The 20,367-nt window shown below is 36.0% G+C and overlaps 1 protein-coding gene and 1 long non-coding RNA gene across 2 annotated transcripts; one reads left to right on the forward strand and one right to left on the reverse strand.

Moving 5' to 3' along the window:
* Positions 1-6,698: 6,698 nt before the first annotated feature.
* LOC126630232 (uncharacterized) lies at positions 6,699-8,620 on the reverse strand. Its single transcript, XR_007625940.1, has 2 exons — positions 8,006-8,620; positions 6,699-7,360 (listed from the first exon to the last, which is right to left on the reverse strand). It is a non-coding gene; the product is annotated as an uncharacterized LOC126630232 (long non-coding RNA).
* Positions 8,621-9,720: 1,100 nt separating this feature from the next.
* Positions 9,721-11,074, forward strand: LOC126630190 (ethylene-responsive transcription factor ERF105-like). The gene has a single exon (XM_050300308.1). The coding sequence runs from the start codon at positions 9,915-9,917 to the stop codon at positions 10,878-10,880; it is 966 nt and encodes a 321-aa protein (XP_050156265.1). The 5' UTR covers positions 9,721-9,914; the 3' UTR covers positions 10,881-11,074.
* The last annotated feature ends 9,293 nt before the right edge of the window (positions 11,075-20,367 follow it).

The raw sequence follows: 20,367 nt of genomic DNA on the forward strand, positions 1-20,367 counted from the left end.
ATTATTATTTTTTATTTTAAAAAATTATGTAATTGACATGTAAATTCATTATTACATTAATGCTAGGGACTTGGATCAAAATCTGAAAACTAATAAAGTTTTAGTTAATGAACATTAGTAAATAGGGACCGGATACTAATTTTTTTTTTATCCTAAACTCTTTATTTTCAAGGGAACTTTAAAGAAAAGCTCCTGGTACTGTTCACCTTAATTAAAAATTACATTTTACACTAAAAAGTCAATCATGGTACTATTCACTTTACCCTTTATTTTGTCATTATCGTTAAAACTCAAAGTTTTTAAGTTATTTTCATTAGTTTTCCATATTTTCAATGGTTGCTAATTCATGTTATGCCACATCAGATTTTGCTTTTCGATTGAAAAATATTTTTTCTACCATTTTTAAGTTTAATGTTGATTTAGACATTTAGACATTTATTTTAAAGATGCTCTAAAAATTTAAAAAGGAGTGCATCAAGACAACCCTAAAAATTTTCCATTCACTAACGCATCCATATAAAAATCCAAAAATTTGGCCAAGAGTTCTAAATGGAATGGAATCTAATCAGAGAGAACGAACACTCTAATTTCTTATAATACTGACCGTGTGTGTGTGTGTGTGTATGTACCACACTACCGTGTTAGGTTATGTACACACTCAAAACCACAAGTGAGGAGAAATTGACTCGTCATCGCTAGAATGCTACTTGTTAATTACAATAATCTTTGTTTTGCTCGACAATATAGATGGTTAAACTAAACAATTTTCTAATTAGATGATTTTTTTTTAAGATGATAATAAAGAGTATGAACACTAACAATTATAACGTCATCATATCAAGTTATAAAAATGTCTAAATTATTTATGCATTTCATAAAGGTGTAGAGACTTAGGCGACTACTGAGAGATGAAAAATGTTGAACATGTGCAACAAAAAAGAAACATTATAACCTAAAGAGAAGGCCACTTTTCAGTCTAAATGCATCGATTAGGTCAGATGTGAATAGCATATGGTTTAGACTTTGGATGTTAAGATCGGTAGCCTCTTTGTACATATCTGAGTTGACTGTTGAATTTTTAAAACTCAATTCCCTGCGCTCACCCTTGATTAATTTTGTCCTGCTATCATTTTTAACGTATAATTATACTAAGAGAAATTTTATTTAAACCTATGTAATCTCTTTCTACACCCAACTTAGGCCCCGTTTGGGATTGAGGTGATTTTAAAAAAAGCCACTGTGAAAAAAAGCTGAGGGTCATTTTTGTGTTTGGTAAACTGAAAAAAAAGGGCTTATTTTGGAAGCTGCTGTGAGAATAAGCTGAAAATCAAAGGAAAAGCTGAAGCTGCTATTTGCTGCTTTGAAAAAAAGCCAGTTTTTTCAAAGCACACGGAGCTACAGTGCTCCTTTAATGAAAAGACACAGTATCATCCTGATTTTTTTTCCAAAAGCACTTTCACAAAAAAGTTTACCAAACACTCTACTGGCTTTATTTCACAGCCGCTTATTCTCACAGCACAGCCGCTTATTCTCACAGCAGCTTTTTTTCAAAGCACAGCAATACCAAACCAGCCCTTATTCTCTACATCCATATTATTTGCAATTAAAGAATTAATATCTCTTTAAACCAAAATTTATTACCTAAACTACCCTTCCAAACCCAATTCAAAATGTAAAATTATCTTTACACCCATTTATAAAATAAAATCTCAAATTAAATTGGATCTAACAGAAAAAAAAAATCCCCTTATAGCTAGCTAGCTTGAATTTGGGTACATATGAAAATGTTCTATATATTATTGGCTTATTGAATGTTAATAATTTGAAAAACTGATCAGTTTTTTTAGTTTAACTGTTCCAAAATTTTCTTGAAAGTTCCGTTCTCCACAATTCGAAGCTCAAGAGGCTGGATCGAATTGCTTCTCCTCGAGGCCACATAGCCATGATCCAAAAATGTTGCATCCATTTCTCTACAACATTCACTAAGAACTCTCTCTTCAACTTATCCTTTGATCTCCCAGTATATTATGTAGTGGCCTGGTTTTGGGACATCAAATCTGCATGGCTTATGAAATCGATCAGCTCGGCTTTCGACTTGCTCAACAGTTTAGATCCTTTATGGACCACCATTTGAAGGTTTTTTTCAGTGTTTTTGTCTATGTTTACTGTCAGTATTGATAGTGTTTTGTAAAAATGGTGATTTGGTATGGTAGGGTTTGATTATTAGGGATGAGTTTATTGATAAATTTTAGTTTTAATGTTAATTTCATCTTGTACTTGATGGTAATTATGCAATAGGGTAAAAAAGATAATTTTCTTTTACAGTTTAAGTTGGGTGTAAAGAGATGTTATGTGGGTTCAAATAAAATTTTATACTAACTATATATTCTAATCTCCATTACATTCTTTTAGTAATATTAAACGTTGTACGAAAAATCAAAGATTCTTAATTCTCATCACCGAGATCAACGGTTGCGATCATTAAAAAAACCCAGGTTTATATGATGCTTGGTCAATGTTCAACCCTATCCCTCGTCACGAATGAAGAAAATAAGAGTTACACTTAGACATGCTCGAGGTCATAAGTTTGACGCGAATGTTTATACTGGAAGTAAAGTGCCGCAATGTTTGAGTCAAGAGAAAATAACAAAGCAAGATGAACCCCACGATTAAAATGTCCGACCAATAATGTAACGGTTTTGCTCAGAATCACATGGTCCAGCAATGCATGGAGCTAGCTAGCTAGGCCCCATGTCCACCTCAAACATGTACATATTCTTCAGAATTTTGTCGCTATATCGTCATTATTTAATTAATATGTCGTGGTTATTTAATCGTAATTATTTTTAAAATTTGTATTATCCTAATTTCAGCCATTTTGTTTTTAACAATAAAAAGATCGAATTAAACGCATGCAAAGCCAAAACGAAATAATTGAGATTGAAATTTCAAGCTAAAAGATTGAGCCAATTTTCTTCCTTTGTGTGCGAAAATTATCTGTCACACCAAAGGTATCAAAATTAGTTTCCACCTTGTTTCATGAGGTGGATTTCAAACTAGGTATCTCTTTTTTATGGTGAAATACTAAACCTCAAAAGTCGCCACAAAAAATAAATATTTCTAAATTTCTGTAGTTTTATCTCCACGACCTTGATCGTCCTCACCGCCATCTTCTTGTTTCTTCATAACTTTCACCGGCTAAAATTACTGTTTTTGTTTTGTTTTGTTTTAATGCAACAATATAATTGATTCATAACTACAGTACTAAAAACCTGTCTAATGTCTCTTACATATGTGATTGACTTTTTTTTCTGAATCAAGCTTTCACTACACCACCATCTGTCAAACCGGCCTGCCCTGTGCCGTCCATTGATTATGTTCTCATGCATTTACATGTAATATGCATGTCCATCCGATATATGTCCCGACCAGAGTTGTTCCACCGTCTTCTTTTTCTTGCATATGTGGACGCCCATGCAAACCCTATTTATTGTACTTATAGCATATAGCTAGCTACCTCCGCATAATAGTTGAAATTGGGGGCCGATACTTTTAGTGACAAGTCACCAACTTTTTCTAGCGTACGTAACTTTTGCATACAAATTTCTAAGCTCCACTACATTAAATTATAAATGATCAATCGATCGATACACCCACCCCAGCTGCATGCTGTTAAATTTGTCTGAGGTACGTGTTACGGCATGCAGCTCCTTACCAAGTCGGCTAAAGAATGATGCGTCATAGAATTCCCATCGACAGCCAAATTACTATTTGGTTGGTTTGTCCCAAATAACTTAACTGTTTCACTTTCGCTCCTTTGAACAGATCATACACGCGCATATTTCTTTATATATAATAAAAAAGAAAAAGAAGAAAAATCTTCGCAGCACAAATGATTGAACGAGACTTTGTCGTAAAGGTCTGGTGGATGATATTGCACAGCTTAACCTTGTTTAAGCTTTGTCCACACAAAAAGTATGTAGGCTAGCTAGGTTTTAATTTTTTTTTTATTAGAAAGGTAGGGTATTCGTTAAAATTGAAACAATACGTATAGAAGAGGCTAGAGTGCGATAAAAATGGGTCTTGTTACAAATTTTAATGGGAATTCCAACTCGATCAGAAGGAAAAAGTGGGTTTGCGCCAAACAAATCAATTACAGCTATCCTCGAATAACATATCAACAATGAAATCAAGAAATTCCTTGAATCAAATCTATTTTCTTTTCTCAAATAGACTAAAAGGGTGCAAGTCTATATGCAGTTCTGTTGGTCTTCAGTTTCTGTCAGGAGGTTTTCATTTGAACTTAGAGCTAATCACGTTAAGTATTCTTGTTAATTTGGATGTATATAGTGTACATTACGTAGCTACTTGATATATTTGCAATTAATTAATTTGGTCCATTGGTTTACTTACATAATAAAGCAAGGCTATCTCTACCGCTTTAATTCAACCCTATTCGAACGAGTTTTTGATGACATATTTATGTTCAATAAACCCATGACTTTAACTGATGAAAACAACTAATTAATGTATGGATTAGACGAATGCAAAAAAAGGAAAATTGCAAGTTTGTCACTATATATGTCCATAAGCAATGATCGTAATTAACCATAGTAGTCTCTATGTCGGCTCCATCATTGTCACCAACATAATGTACACATACAATACAATTAATTAGGATAATAATTAACATGGATCGTGTCATAGTCCGTAATTTAATATAAGCGACATCGGTCCAACTATGCCACAGCTACCTAAAAAGCAAAACTCCAAAAGAATGCAGTTGGTTCTTTTGTGTTCTCTCTTTCCCTAAGGTTACCCAAACCCACCTGGTTGACAGTTTGACGGTACTATCAAACTGTGGGAGGATCGATATTGATATAAATTTAATGTACATATTGTTGCATGCAAGTTGATCAAACTAAAGCGACTTTTGCAAGTGGATTACTGCGATACAATGAACCTTCATGCAGTTGTACAAATTCATCTTGCTCAAGAGAAAGGAACCACGAAAACCAAGTTTGATTATTATTAGCTTAGAGACGCCAGAGTCAAGTTTGAAACTCCACGTGGTTTTTGAATTCGACTATTCAAGTCTTCAAGATCAGACAAACACAAAAGTTGTTTTCAAATGGTATATATTATGCATAAACAAATTGGTAATGGTTTGGTTCTTTTGTATTTTGCATTTTGTTTTCCTTTTCTTTAAATTGGGTTCTAATTAAACTTAGAAGGAATAGGGGACGGAAGACATAAGAGAGACAGGAGGAATCATTGGAGAAGAGAGAAGTTTTTGTGACGTCGGAAACATAAGTTAGTCTATCATTTTACGTGTTATAATAAATAATAGTAGATGTTGACATTGATGTTTCTCTTTTTAAAGGTATATTAATAAAAGAAATTCACAAATTATAATTTTAGTGGAATAGTTACACCACAAAGTTGTATTATGAGTACACCAAAAAAATTACCCGAAAAAGTACAAGTAGTTACCTAAATTTTAAAAAAAAATATTTAAATACAAGATAAAATGTGATATGGTATAAAAATGGTGAAATGAATTTTGTATGTATATCTGTTGATATCTACAAGGCTACAATATTATTCTGGCAAAACACGCATTGGATAAAATTAATAATTGTGGATTAGTTTTGGGGATGGATGTGGAAGCCTGCAGAACCCTACATGACAATCACTTGATAAGCCAGATATTGCAAATTGGCTAGTCTAGTTGATGTTGGATTGTATTAATTTTGGTACTTAAGTTCTACAGCAGTTTTGATAAAAAAAAAAGAAAAAAAAAAGAAGAAATTCTAGAGCAGTTGCAAGTTCAATCCAGCTACAATGATACGTATTAATAGTACGAGTTTTACGCAAGAAAATTTCTTAAATTCTTATATGCAAAATTTAACCATTAATTTTTCAAATTATTTCAGACTTCAGTGGTATGTACAATGAAAAAAAAAATGATCATTTCCATATAAAATAAATAATAAAAAAGAAGTTTGTACGGTCATGCTTTTTTTGGGTTTTATATTGTCTTCGATGTCGAGTTTTATATGCTAGAAGGTCGCTAGTCCCTTTTCATATATCTTTGTCAAGATATAAAGGACCCCAAAGGTAAACTAATGAGATTAGGAAAGTACGAATTGATACATGGAATCTTTTTATTTTTCTTGCACTCCGCATTTTTTTAAAGAAAATACGATAACTTGTTGAATTTAAGATGAGATACAGCTTGATTTTAGCTGACTGGCCAAGCCTTAGTTGCTCGCAGAAATCTGGACTGGAGGGTCTTCGTTCAAATTCTCGTGTTTTTCGTAATTCACCGGTTGATTTGTCGTTTAAATTTTAATTAGACAGTGAGTTCTAACGACATTTGTGGGACGACTGCTCTCGTCACTTAGCACGATCGTCGTCTGCCAATAGATGTGACTTATTCTTCCTACAGCTAGCAACTCTCATCTGTATAAAATACAAGCCACATTCAACTAAACAAACCAGATCTGCTATCTTTCATGAGGTTTCTTTATGTTAAGGATGTCCTTAAATACAAATATGTTTAGATTTATATCATAATTTATGTTTGAATCCCGCATGGTTTAAGGGTTATCTATGCTAAAAATAATCCAAATCGAATCAATCGATGACGTGCAAAAAAACAAGTTCATTAGTTAAAACTAAAACAAAAGTTCGGATAATATCGAGTGATGATAAAATTTCTAATTAGACCAATGTTTTGAATGAAAAATTCTTAACCCTCTTTCTAGATGAGGAAAATATACTTAAATTTGAACAAATCCCAGAATTTATAAATTATCATGCACAACTTCCTTGTTGGATTCATAAGAAATTTAAAATTTTAGCATGAAAAAATAAATTTGGTATTTGAAACCTTCAATTCCCACCTGCAAATTCTATATAAATAGTTGTCATTTCTAAATTTTTATGAATGAAAAATTAAACAACAATAATAATAATTTTCTCACCACCCTTGCCGCCGCACCACCAGTCACAATCATCATTGATGTCATCGCCACCACCCACCGTAGCTCGTCGCCACCTTCAATGCCACCACTGCCAACCATCAACATCATCGGTGCCACCACTACCACCTATGATCACCACTGCCATTGTACCGCCTACAACAAACATCATCTTCATCACTATCATTAGTACCACCACTACTACCTACCATCATCATCGTTGCCACCACTTCCATTCGCCATCATCCATGTTTCACCTATCACCACCCATCATCATCATTGCCACCTCTACCATCACCATATATTATCATCACTGTTTACACTGCCGTCAATGAGCCATCACCCACCATCGTCGTCATCATCACTGTAACCCCCTGCCAATTTATTTCGGAATTTTCATTTAATGGTAGGCCAAAAATATCCTAGTTACCCCTTATGTTATTAACCATACTAACAGTTCTTTCTTTGACGATTTTCCACTAATAATTAATCTCATTTATTTTATGGCTGCATCTAACTTCCCGTTAGACTGCTTACGTACCCTTAGAAGGGATCAAGCCAATCGTAGTTTACCAACCATAAGAAAAATTGAACAAACCCTACTTGGGTCCGTTTCAATCCATTTGCTTGTCAAATTTTCAAAATTAACAATCATGCGATATTGGAACACTTCCTTCGAATAATTTACTCCAAATTAGTTTTTGCCGTCTAGTTTTTATTTAACAGTCACACACTTACTTAACACTCAACAAAGAATTATATATACATAACCAGATTCCACAACTTCTTATAATTCCTCCAGCAAGTCCAATATGAATAAATTGTTAGCCAAAGATCACTCAAAATCCAAGGTGAGGCTCACAACAAGCCTACTTATCAACTTAAACCAATTCTTTGCTACTTTAGTTATAAGTTTAAAATCCACACAAATTCATCCAACTTACACCAAGAAGTTAACATAACTTAACTCATCTATTAGAATCAAAAAGAAAATATGAAAGGGTTTCTTGGGTTCTCACCTCCAAACTCCTCCAAAGTTGTTCATCAATCTGCCAATTCGCTATTACACTCTTAAATCAACTTCATCATCACGAATCCTCAACAAGAATCCCAAAATTTCGAGTTAAACACTTCAATCTCAAACTTGTTCGAAAATGAAATTTGGAATTCGAAAGATCCACTTACATATCCTGGAAGTGCATGATGAGAGGAGTATTTTTCTCTCTTGGGTCGAGACACATCTCCTGCGAGTTTGGCCATAATCGGCGAAAAACCCATGAAAACCGTCGAAACTTCTAGGCTTCAATATATGAACACACTTGGTTCCAGCATATGATTTTGGTATCAAATTGAAGAGGGCTTCGTTATGAATACATAGCTTTCGACCGTGTGTGATTTCATTGCCGTATGAGAAAGTTATCATTTTTGGAGTGAAGAAGAATTAAGGGGGAGATACCACAATAGCGCCCCCCCTCGCTGCATCTGCCTGCCGGGGAAAGAAAAAGAAGAGAAGCCTTTGGCTTCTAGAATCCTCTCCTAAAATCATCATTTTGCCCTCTAACTTTGTTTGCTAATAACTCATTCCTTATAACACCGTTTGTCGAACAGTTTTCGCCTACATGCTCGTCGGACCGTGCTCTATCCAAATTTATCAAGAAATCATTTAAAATATATTAGTATAAAATATGTCCTCGTGTAATTACGTTAAACCAACTAGGGGCATTTTCATCTTTTTCATTTATCGATAAATTTTACGATATAAACTATAATAATTTCCAATATCAAAATTTTAAAATTTCTCAATTAAATTATCATTATCATTACCATAAATCGATTTATTCCCGATTTTCTCCATGTATTCATAATTATGAATATCAAATTCATATACTTAAATTTTTTAGGGTATTACAGTCATCACCTCCGCTGCCACCACCTCCATTAATACATTTTCAAACTACCATCTCTCACATATATATTAATAATATACACATTAAATTTCCATCATTTGAAAATCCTTGAATTTCTTCTTTCAAATATAGTGTGGCCTGTTTGGTATCCTTCTTGGATCCGAGAAAGATACCAAACAACCTCTTAAAAATTAAATAGCTCAAAACATCCGATCAAACTAGATATTCTTGCTCTTCTTAAACGGGACATCCTTAATAAATAAAGCTTCATTGTTTTGTATGAGGATTATAAACTTATAGAGTACATTGTTTGACATACGTTACTTAATTTAACAGCCGGATAGAACCTCAATCATTTAGAAACAATAACACGACATTGATGTATTAGTAGAAATACTAATATATAAACTTTACTATTATTTATTTTCTCTGACATTGTTCCAAGCCATCCCTGAGATAAACTATAAGTATGAGAGTTGTTCTCTAATTTAAAAACATAATAATAGTGCTCTTATAAAGACACAAATAAACAATGGTCTCAAATTAAAAACACGTGGGCTGTTTAAATAATATTAGTTGAATTTAACGTGCAAGTTGCAACAAACAAAAACCACCGAATTAAGGCCTAATACAAGCGAAGCAATCTTTAGGGTTTATTAAATTCAAAACGTGGAAGTAGCGTGGAAGCTTGGTAATTGAAAACGTGGTCCCTTTTTGAATAAAAAGACATTAAAGTAATGGTATCCTTAGTCCACAGACCACTGTTTTTTTGTCATTTATGTCACCAAGGTGACCAGATGATGTTTCCTAGCTCTATCTTGGAAGCTAACGTGAAGGCCTCACCTTTCACCTTTGAACACATACTTTTCAATCTTCCCGATCTTCCCTTCCCGTTATATATATTTCGTACAAACGCACACTCTCTTCCATTCCACTATAACACTTCTGGTCTTCACTTCTTTCTTAGTTTTTGAAGTTTCTAAGGACTCGTTTGAGAGTGCTTCTGTTTAGGGTTTTTGAAATGGCATCAGAAGACTCTTCAGCTTTAGAGCAGATTAGGCAACACCTTTTGAATGAATTTACAACAGTGGATAGCTTCATCACCAGTCTCAACCTTTGCACCTCCCATATCCCCCAAAAACATGAAATTACCCAATCACCCTTCAACACAGCTTCCTCCTCCTCCTCCTCCTCCTCCTCCTCCTCCGCAATCACCACCAGCACCACCAACAGTGGCAGTGAGTCTACTGACCAATATTTCAAAATCTCTGATTACTTAGTCCCTGAAATTGATCAAGACACCCAATTCGAAACCAAACCCCAAATCTCCCACCCAAAACCTCCAAAACACTCGACTCTCAGCCACCGCAAGCCCGCCATAAACGTGGCCATTCCATCCCCACCAACTCTGTCGTCTTCTTCTGGTGATGAAAATCAAAACACATCAAACACTTCCACCGTGGTTGAAGCTGCTGCAAGGCACTACCGGGGTGTGAGGAGAAGGCCGTGGGGAAAGTACGCAGCGGAGATTCGTGACCCAAACAGAAGGGGATCCCGGGTTTGGCTCGGAACCTTCGACACCGCCATTGAAGCCGCCAAAGCTTACGACGTTGCTGCTTTCAAGCTGCGTGGAAGCAAAGCAATTCTCAACTTTCCACTTGAAGCTGGAAGATCAGCAGAACTCTCAGCCGATCATCCTCTGCTGGTCAGCAGAAAAAGGAGGAGAGAACGGATCACCGAAAGTCATGAGAGTTCCGGTGAGATGATCAGAAACAAAGAGATAAAGAAGGAGGAGGATGTTCAGGATGTAAAAATCCCCGCCCAAGAGAGAGTTTCGACCGCCGTTTGCCCATTAACACCGTCAAGTTGGACGGCGGTTTGGGATCTGAGCAAAGAAAACGAACTGGGGATTTTCAGTGTGCCTCCTCTGTCTCCGTTATCTCCTCACCCCAATTTCATGGGATATTCTCAGCTCATGGTTACTTGAACTTTTAATTTATGGTTATCATTCCTTCATTGCCAGAGTTTAATTTGTATCATCCATCTGCAAAAAAGCAGCATAAACAGAGTACTGTAAATAGTCCAGAGCAATATGGATTGAAGAACTCATATTGTTTTTTAAGTTTGATTTGTTTATATATTCCTTTAATCTTTGTATAATGAAATACTTTCTTCAACAAATTTTGTATGGTCTTTCCGTATTAATTTCTTTGATTTTCGAGTGTTGAACCTGCAATTCTGCAAGTATAATAACTGGTTCTTTAGATGTAGGCCTTACAAAAAAACGAAGGGTCCATTTTACATAGAACAAAGTGGTACCTTTTTAAAGACAAATGAGTACACTATGAATAAATTATAGGTACAAATAAAAGGTAAAAAAAATATGAGTCCAAAGAAAAGTTTGAAAAATATGGACATAAAAAGAAATTAATATATGGACACAAACTAAAACTGAATAGAAAATTAGCACAACTTTAAAAAAAAAAAAGGTAGCAAATTAAATTGAGTACAAACTAAAAATAAAAATATATGATACAAAAATTAGCCATAAATATAAATATATCAAATGTAACGTTCTAACACTAAATGAATAATTTAGAAATAAAATTAATTATCTTGATATGTAAAATATTTTATTATTGAAATAATTAATGATGTTTATTAAACCCAAGGGACCTTGATTAAAATTTGAAAAGGAATAAAGTTTCAATTAATAGAGTTGAAAAAAGAGGGATGAAACCTAATTTCTCCTATTTTATATTTTTCAGGTTCCCCAAATTCCCCTCAATTAAGTCATTATAGCATTTTATGTTGATATAAAAAAATAATGTACCTATTATTAAATTTCTGGATCTAAAAAATATAGGTAAATTAATTTATATAGTAAATTAGTATAACATTGCATACATGTTTATTATGGATCCTGAGCCTCAGTAGGGGTGCAACTTGAGTTGGGCCAACCTAAATCCGTCCATGTTCAATTCGACTTTAAACCTGAACAAATGGGTTTTTTTAGTTATAACCCTCCCGAACCCACCTGTTTTCAACCCGTTCATTGATTGGGTTGGGTTGGGTTGATCATTTGTCCAACCCAACTCAACCCAACCCGATTAACCAAACCCGATTGGGTTAAGCTGTGCAACGTGCTTCTCAATGACCTTTGCACCTTCGCAGAGGATTCACTAGTGACTTTTGATGGATTATGATAGAAAAGTGCATGGAGTTGCTGAAAGCAATTGTTTTTCTGGCAGCCACACTTTGATTTTTCTGCAGGAGCTTCGAAGGACAAGACTTGAGTTGGGTACTAGCTTTGGACAATGAAGTGTTCCTCTTTTCTTTTTTCTTTTTTCTTTTTTTTTCTTTTTTTTTTGGTACTAGCTTTGGTATTTCTTGTATTTTAATTCAAACTTTGCATGAACCCGATTAAAACTTAAAAACGTTGAGCAACCCGAACTCGGATGAACTCGATTAAAACCCAATCTGAACCCGAATTGTAAAAGTTGGGTTAAGGTTGGGTTGACCTTCTAACTCACCCAACCCGCCCGAGTTGCACCCCTAGTTAGGAGGCATATTCATAATATTTTTCATATAAATATATTAGTATTTAAATTAGTGAATCTTTTTTGGGTTTATTTAAGTTAGTGAATCTACAAAATATAGATAAATTAATTTATAAAAAACTATGTTGATGCACAAAACCGGAGGGATCTTGGAATAATGTAAATCTGACCGTGAATCTGCAAGAAAGTAAATAACATAAGATGTATCGTGGTTCACCCCAATGTTTGGCATACGTCCACACTGATATTCTATTTCTCTCAGAGGATTGTAAGGGAGAGAGTCTCTGTAATGTGAGAGCGAGGCATTGAGAGGGTGAGATTCAGGCCTAAGATTTACCCTGACCCAATGAGGAGAGTAATGGGTCATTTTATAGAATAAGGGCTCCTTACTTATTACATATTTGCCCTTCCATTTATTACATAATTACATTTGAGTCCCCTGAGTATTTATACGAGATCTAAATACAGAGGCCTTAAGTATGGTACAAACACTAGTCCCCCAAGTCTTCAGTCAAGAGAGTCTTTTGGCTGGAGACTTGAAATTCAGTCCATGTGTGGGCCGAAGTAACTAGATGTCGTCTAGAACTGATACTCGATATGCGGCGGTGCCCAATCTGAAATGATGCTTAACTAGAAGTAGCAAATGTTGCGAGGCTGCTCTGCTTGTGGCTTATGTTGCCTTGGTTGACTCGGCTTGTAGCGTTGAAGGTGAATGAGTTTTTTTTGTAGAATGATGGGCTATAGTTGATGCTCGCGGCGAGGTGGTTGCTCAGTAGGCGGCGATGCTCTCTAATGATGGTGAGGGAGTCCCTTTTATAGAATAAGGGATCGCTCCTCAATACATAAGTGATGGGCTAGAGTTGATGCTCGCGGTGAGGCGGTTGCTCAGTAGGCGGCGATGTTATTTAATGATGGTGAGAAAGTCCCTTTTATAGAATAAGGGTTCGCCCCTCAATACATAAGTGATGGGTTAGAGTTGAGGCTCGCAGCGAGGCGGTTGCTCCGCAGGCGGCGATACTCTCTAATGATGGTGAGGGAGTTCCTTTTATAAAATAAGGGATCGCTCCTCAGCACATGTAGAATGGTTGCTCTCTAATGAAAATGAGGGAGTCCCTTTTATAGAATAAGGGCTCGCTCCTCAGTACATAAATAATAGGCTAAGTCCCTCAAGTATTTTTCATGAGGCCCAGTTGAGGCTCAATATATGGTACATAATGTAGTCCCCCAAGTCTTCGGTCAATAGAGTATGTTGGCTGGAGACTTCAAATTGAATTCATGTATGGGCCGAAGTGGCGGTTGTTCGGAGACGGTATTTGTATACCCTGCATTGAAACTTTGTAGGTGAAGCTTTACAAGTGAAGCTTTTAAAGCTGGAGCTTTGTAAATGAAGCTTTTGAAGCTGATTGACATGAGTGATGCTCATGAATGTTTATGATGATTGACATGAGTGATGTTCATAGATGTTGACATGAGTGATGCTCATGAATGTTGACATGAATGATGGTCATGAATGTTTATGTATGATTGACATAAGTGATGCTCATGTATAATTTTGGAGTACTAAACGTACTTTTGATCACCTGGTTGGTGATAATAGCGGCAGAGTGCCGAATAATTTTAGAGTACTTGGCGTACTTTTGATCATTTGGTTAGTGATAATTGTGGTAGGCTGTCGAATAATTTTGAAGTATTGGGCGTACTTTTGATCACCTGGTTGGTGGTAATAGCGGCAGGTTGCCGAATAATTTTTTGTAGTACTGGACGTACTTTTGATCACCTAGTTGGTGATAATAGCAGTAGGCTTCCGAATAATTTTGGAATACTGGGCGTACTTTTGATCACCTGGTTGGTGATAATAGCGGCAGGCTGCCGAATAATTTTGGAGTACTGGGCGTACTTTTGATCACATGGTTGGTGGTAACAGCGGTAGGTTGCCGAATAATTTTTTGTAGTACTAGACATACTTTTGATCACCTGGTTGGTGATAATATAGGGCTTGGCTTTTTTAGGAATATGGGTCTTTGCCCTCCACATAACATTCCAGCCCATTATTTTGGGATTGTCCTTTTTTTTTTTTTTTGATTACCCTCTGATGGGGTTATACAGATGTCTCCGAAAGATAAGAAAAATAAATTACATCATTCAAAAATAAATCCGACCCTCTGCTCAATGGGTCACGCCCATAATTCCTTTTTTCTGCAGCCATCACTACCGCAATTATGTCTGCTTCTTTTTATCTTCTTTTGCTTTTTGCTTTTACTTTTGCTTTTACTTTCTCTTTTCCCTTTCTCAGAAAATGATTTCACATGGCTTTCTCCTTTTGCTTTCTCAAAAATCAGAAAATGATTTCACATGCATGAAACCGCGAGCACATGGCTTTCTCCCTGTTTTTGACGTCGTGACACTTCCATAGCAAATCTATTCAATAGATCTTGCTCTCTTCAGCAGAAAACGTCCATCTGGAATTGGCTTATTGATATGCACCTTATCAGCCTTCCTCTTCTTAAAGCTTTCTTTCCCGACTGGCAGCTAAGCTTTTGAGACAAAACGATTTCGTTGGACGTCTTCTCGGCGGCTACAGTAGGCGGGCATCTAAAAGTCCTGGAGATGTTGTTATTGAGAGCATTACTCATCCCTTCAAACACTTCAGTGCCATTATTATTCATGACCAACCCACAAGACCCGAAACCTAATTCAGCCCACTAGTTTTAGGAACTCGGGTCGAGTTTCACCGTCCGGTTACCATTCAGAAAACTCTGAAGCCCCTGAGCATGAATTGGAAGGGAGAAAACCTTACTAAGCTCATCCCTGCCAAAATTATACTGAATCTGTTGCTGTTGTTGATCATGATGGTCGCTCTGCTGCCACTTCATCTGGGCCCTCTCGACGATGGGATTGCCACGGCTGTCGAAGATCTGCCTAGCCTTGACGAGCGCCACGTGTTCCTCGTTCGTGCTCGCTCGGCCGACTAGCACTCCAGCGCTGCATCCATGGGTTATCCAGCTCAAAGTTCTGCCCCACAACCGATTCATTAAAAAGGTGTCCTGCAAGTCGGTGGAGACTTCAACATCGCTTATAGTGGTTAGCGAAGAGAGGTAACGGTCATCACCCAAAGAAACCTCAGGAAGAATAGTGTACTGCAAGACCTTATCAGTTAAAAGCATGTCAGACAGCTCCCTTCTTATCTGTTTAGCCACCATTGCCACTCTGTGCGAGTTCACCATGTACCTGATGGTGTTGGGCCGCCAACGAAGCAGAACCGCATGATTTGTTGAGTGAAACGAGGCCGTTGATTTCTGGGTCTGAATTGGAAAGCTTGATGATGATGATGATGATGATGGGAGGTGGGAAAGGAAGGAGGTGAGTGGTGGGTGGTGGAGGACTAAGTTTGGCATTGTTGATTGCTGTATTCTATCCCAGCTCTTCTCTTTTCCTCTTTAGTGCTGGCAATGACGAAGACAAATCAGAATATTGGTGTGGTGTTTGGTTCTTAGGTTTCTGCATATTCACGGTGGAGTGTGGTGAGGTCTCAAGGTGGTGAGATGAAAAAATGAAAGAGAACCGACATAGCTTTTTGTGTCAATTCCCACAGATGACGCCAAATGTTGATGCACAAAACCGGAGGGTTCTTAGAACAACGTAAATCCGACCGTGAATCTGCAAGAAATGTAAATAACACAAGATGTATCGTGGTTCACCCCAAGGTTTGGGCCACGTTCACACTAATATTGTATTTCTGAGAGGATTGTGAGGGAGAGAGTGTGAGAGCCTCTGTAATGAGAGTGAGGCTCTGAGAGGGTTGAGAAGGCCTAGGAATTGGCCTCCTCTAATTGTAAGGGTGAAGAGTCCTTTTATAGAATAAGGGCTCCTCACTTATTACATATTTGCCATTACATTACATAATTACATTTGAGTCCACCGAATATTTATACGAGATCTAAATACGGAGGCCCTAAGTATGGTACAAACAAACTAGTATAATATTTCATACATTTTTATCATGGATCCCGAGCTTCTATGAGTAGGCATATCATTGATATTTCTCATATAAATATACTTATTATTTAATCTACAAAATATAGGTAAATTAATTAGTATAATATATTAGTATATAGTGGCTTGTTGCTCATCAGAATTAGAAAAAGTTATGCTAACATTTATCTCTAACTTAAATAGGGCGTTGTTGCATAAGTTGTAAATATATTGTTAATAATAGGTCACTTATTTGCCCATAGGTTGTTAGAAAGTAAAGTTTTACTTGGATGTTTAAAATTATATGAGTTTTTATTTATGAAATGCGAATGGCAAAGGCCTACCCTCTCTTTTGTGTAAAATGTACCCATTGTTTTTTTTATATGAAATGTACCCATTACATAAAACGTATCGCTTTTTTTTTTTGAATAAAATGTATCAGCTTTTTGTATGTAAAATTCATCGTATAAAAATTACCAATTTTTTGTATGTAAAATGTCATTAATATATGTGATAGCCCGTCCCGAATTATTTTTATCGGTGGTTTGAATTGTCTAAAATGCCCTTGGACGTTGAGATGTGCTTGTGTGATTTGTTTTTGTGGTCCAATTCCTAATTTTCCTAGACTTTTGGAACAAGTTAGGATTTAGGTTTATTTTCATTTGTTTTTTGTTTGGTTGGCCAAACCTGGACCACACACAAACACACCCTCACTATCACTATCCTGTTAACTCTCTCTCTCATCCTTCTCGGTTTTTCTTCCATTTCCGTACATTACGTACGGACAAACCTCAAACCAAGCAATTTCTTCACGAATCGAGGTTTTTGAAGTCACCTTCGTGTTCCTTGTGAGCTCAGGAACACATCTAGATCGTTTTTAGAATGTGAAGACCTATTTTTCTCGAGAACCCAATTTTGGGTCATTGTTCATGCACTCGTGATTTCGAAGTTTGTAGGAGATTTTAAGCTTCTAGGAAGCTTTAGGACGTGTTCGTGAAGCTCGGAGAAGAAAAACGAAGTGTTTTGGACGTCGGGAAGTTGAGTTTGACAAGTTTCAAGTTTGGCTAGAATATCGAGGTTTCTCAGGCGAAATCCCATGGATTTCAAGGATTGAAAGTGGTAAGGTTTTGCTCTTCTAGTACTAAGCTTCATTTTGGTACAAAATTCGTGAATTTTGGTTGAGAAATGAGCGAGATATTGAAGTTTTAAAATTTCCCAGTTTTCGACGAGTGCAGCGGTGATCGGCGCAGGGCTTCGGCAAACCAAGAAAGAATGAGGAGAATATTCCATCAAAGTTGACGGAATATTCTGGGGCTTCGGCAAACCAAGAAAGAATGAGGAGAATATTCCATCAAAGTTGACGGAATATTCTGACGCCGTCAGGTAACTTTAACGGCATATTCTAGTTTTTAACGGAATATTCCCTAACGCCGTTAGGGAATCCGTTTGGTGTGCCTACGCGTGAGGGTGCGTGGATGGTTGAAATTTTTTTCTAAAAATATGGGGATGTTCCTGAGGTTGAGTAGATCATTGTGGTATATTCAAATACCTCATTTGAGCAAAGTATGAGAAGTTATTTCCTAATTTTGTGTATGTGCTTTAAATAACGTTTATTCAATTATTTCATATATAGGTGAGACCTATCATGAGGACGAGCGCCATCAATCGAGGCTCAGGGGCTACGACCCTTCGACATATCAGTGAGTGGGCTTTTGGTTTTCCGTATATACCTATATACTTGAGATTTTTCCCAGAAAATGAATTTGAATGATTATATGTTTTGAAATGCCATGCAAAGTATCTGTCCATTTCATTATGCATTAGTAGTTGCCTATACTTATGATTGGTGTTGCGGACTACTAATGCATAAATAAAATAGGCAGATACTTTGCATGGCATTTCAAAACGTATAATCATTCAAATTCATTTTTTGGGAAAAATCTCAAGTATATAGGTATATACGGAAAACCAAAAGCCCACTCACTGGTATGTCAAAGGGTCGTAGCCGTCGAACCTCGATTGATGGTGCTCATCCTTAGGATAGGTCTCACCTATATGCGAAATAACTAAATAAATGTTAATTAAAGCACACAACCAAAATTAGCTAATAACTTCTCATACATTGCTCAAATGAGGTATTTGAATATACCACCAAGACCTACTCAACCTCAGGAACATCCCTATATTTTTAGAAAAAAATTCCGAGCACCCACGTGCCCTCACGCGTCGGCCAAGGCACGGCCAGACATGCGGCCCACGCGCAGGCACATGCTTGGCACACCAAACAGATTCCCTAACGGCGTTAGGGAATATTCCGTTAAAAATCAACATATACTGTTATAATTACCTGACGGCGTTAGCATATTTCGTCAACTTTGACGGAATATTCTCCTCATTCTTCCTTGGTTCGCTGGAGTCCGGCGCCAGTGCCACTGCTATCGCCGCAAACTGGAAAAATCTTTAAAACTTCATATCTTCTTCGATTCTCAACCAAAATTCATGAATTATATACCAAAATGAAGCTTAGGACTAGAAGAACAAAACCTTATCACTTTCAAGCCTTGAAATCCATGAAATCTCGCCGGAGAAACCTCGATAATCCGGCCAAAATTTGAAACTCGCCAAACTAAGCTTTCCGACGTCCAAAACACTCCAACTTTCTTCCCCGAACTTCGTGAAGATGTTCTAAAGCTTCCTAGAACCTTAAAAATCACTGAAAATTCCACGATCACGACTGGATGAACAGTAACCCAAGTCAGAAATTCTGGGTTCTCGGGTTTTTGAAGGATTCACCTTCTAAAAATGGTATGGATGTGTTCCTGAGCTCACAAGGAACACGAAGATGGCTTCCAAAACCTCGATCCATGATTAGTGAGCTAGGTTCAAAGGTTGACCGTACGTATTGTACGGACAATGGAAGAAAATCGAGAGGGAGAGAGATAGGGTCAACGGGATTGGTTGGTGTGTGTGTGTGGTCCAGGTTTGGCCAACCAAACTGAAAACAAATAAAACGTAATTTCCAAATCTTTAAGAATGGAAATAATTGGTCAAAATATTAAGCTCAAACCACACCACTACACAATGTACTCGACGTCCAAGGGTAATTTAGACATTTCACACCATCAAAAAATATCTTTCGGGACGAGCTGTGACACCTATAATTTTTTTTTCCAACTATAAATTTATACCATAATTTATCTATCATATCAAATTTGAGGAGTAATAATGTACCTAGTATTTAATTTTTACAACACTAACGTATCTTAAAAAATACTTTACTTATTGTTTAGTTTTAGCAAAAATAATCTACCTACTGTGTATAATTTGTGAAGCTAATGATGTACCTATTGTTTTAATTTAAAAAAAAATTAATGTATGTACAAAAATAATTTATCTATTGTTCAATTTTCAAGATAAAAATTTACATGTTCTTATTTAACAATAATGTATCCACAATTTTATTTTTGTATGAATATAATATACCTACTTTTAAATTTTATATGAAACTAATTTACCTATTGTCACAATAATGTATCTACAATTTTACATAAAAAATTTACCTTTTTTTTACAACAATAGTATATCTACAATTTTGGTTTTGTATGAATACAATTTACCTACAATTTAACTTTTCAAAATATGTATCTTCTATCTTATGTTTTACTATTATATATATATATATATATATGTTTGATGTTTCTGTGTTCGCAAAATAATTTATCTAAAGTTACGTAGTTAAGAGATATGGTAATGCATTATTTAATTCATTATTAGACTGGTAAAAGAAATTGTTAAAAACGTTAGCCATAATGGTTGGCTAATAATGGTTGTATGAGAACAAGTATAGAAAGTTGTGGCATAAATTGTAAATAACTTATATTAATAGGTTACTTATTTTCTTATGTGGCAATTTATTTAAATTTTGGATTTTTATTGGACGTT

This window comes from Malus sylvestris, chromosome 1, assembly GCF_916048215.2.
Source record: "Malus sylvestris chromosome 1, drMalSylv7.2, whole genome shotgun sequence".
Classification (NCBI taxonomy): domain Eukaryota; kingdom Viridiplantae; phylum Streptophyta; class Magnoliopsida; order Rosales; family Rosaceae; genus Malus; species Malus sylvestris.

Coding starts and splice junctions, on each gene's coding strand:
- LOC126630190 (XM_050300308.1), top strand. CDS start 9,915: ATGGCATCAGAAGACTCTTCAGCTTTAGAGCAGATTAGGCAACACCTT.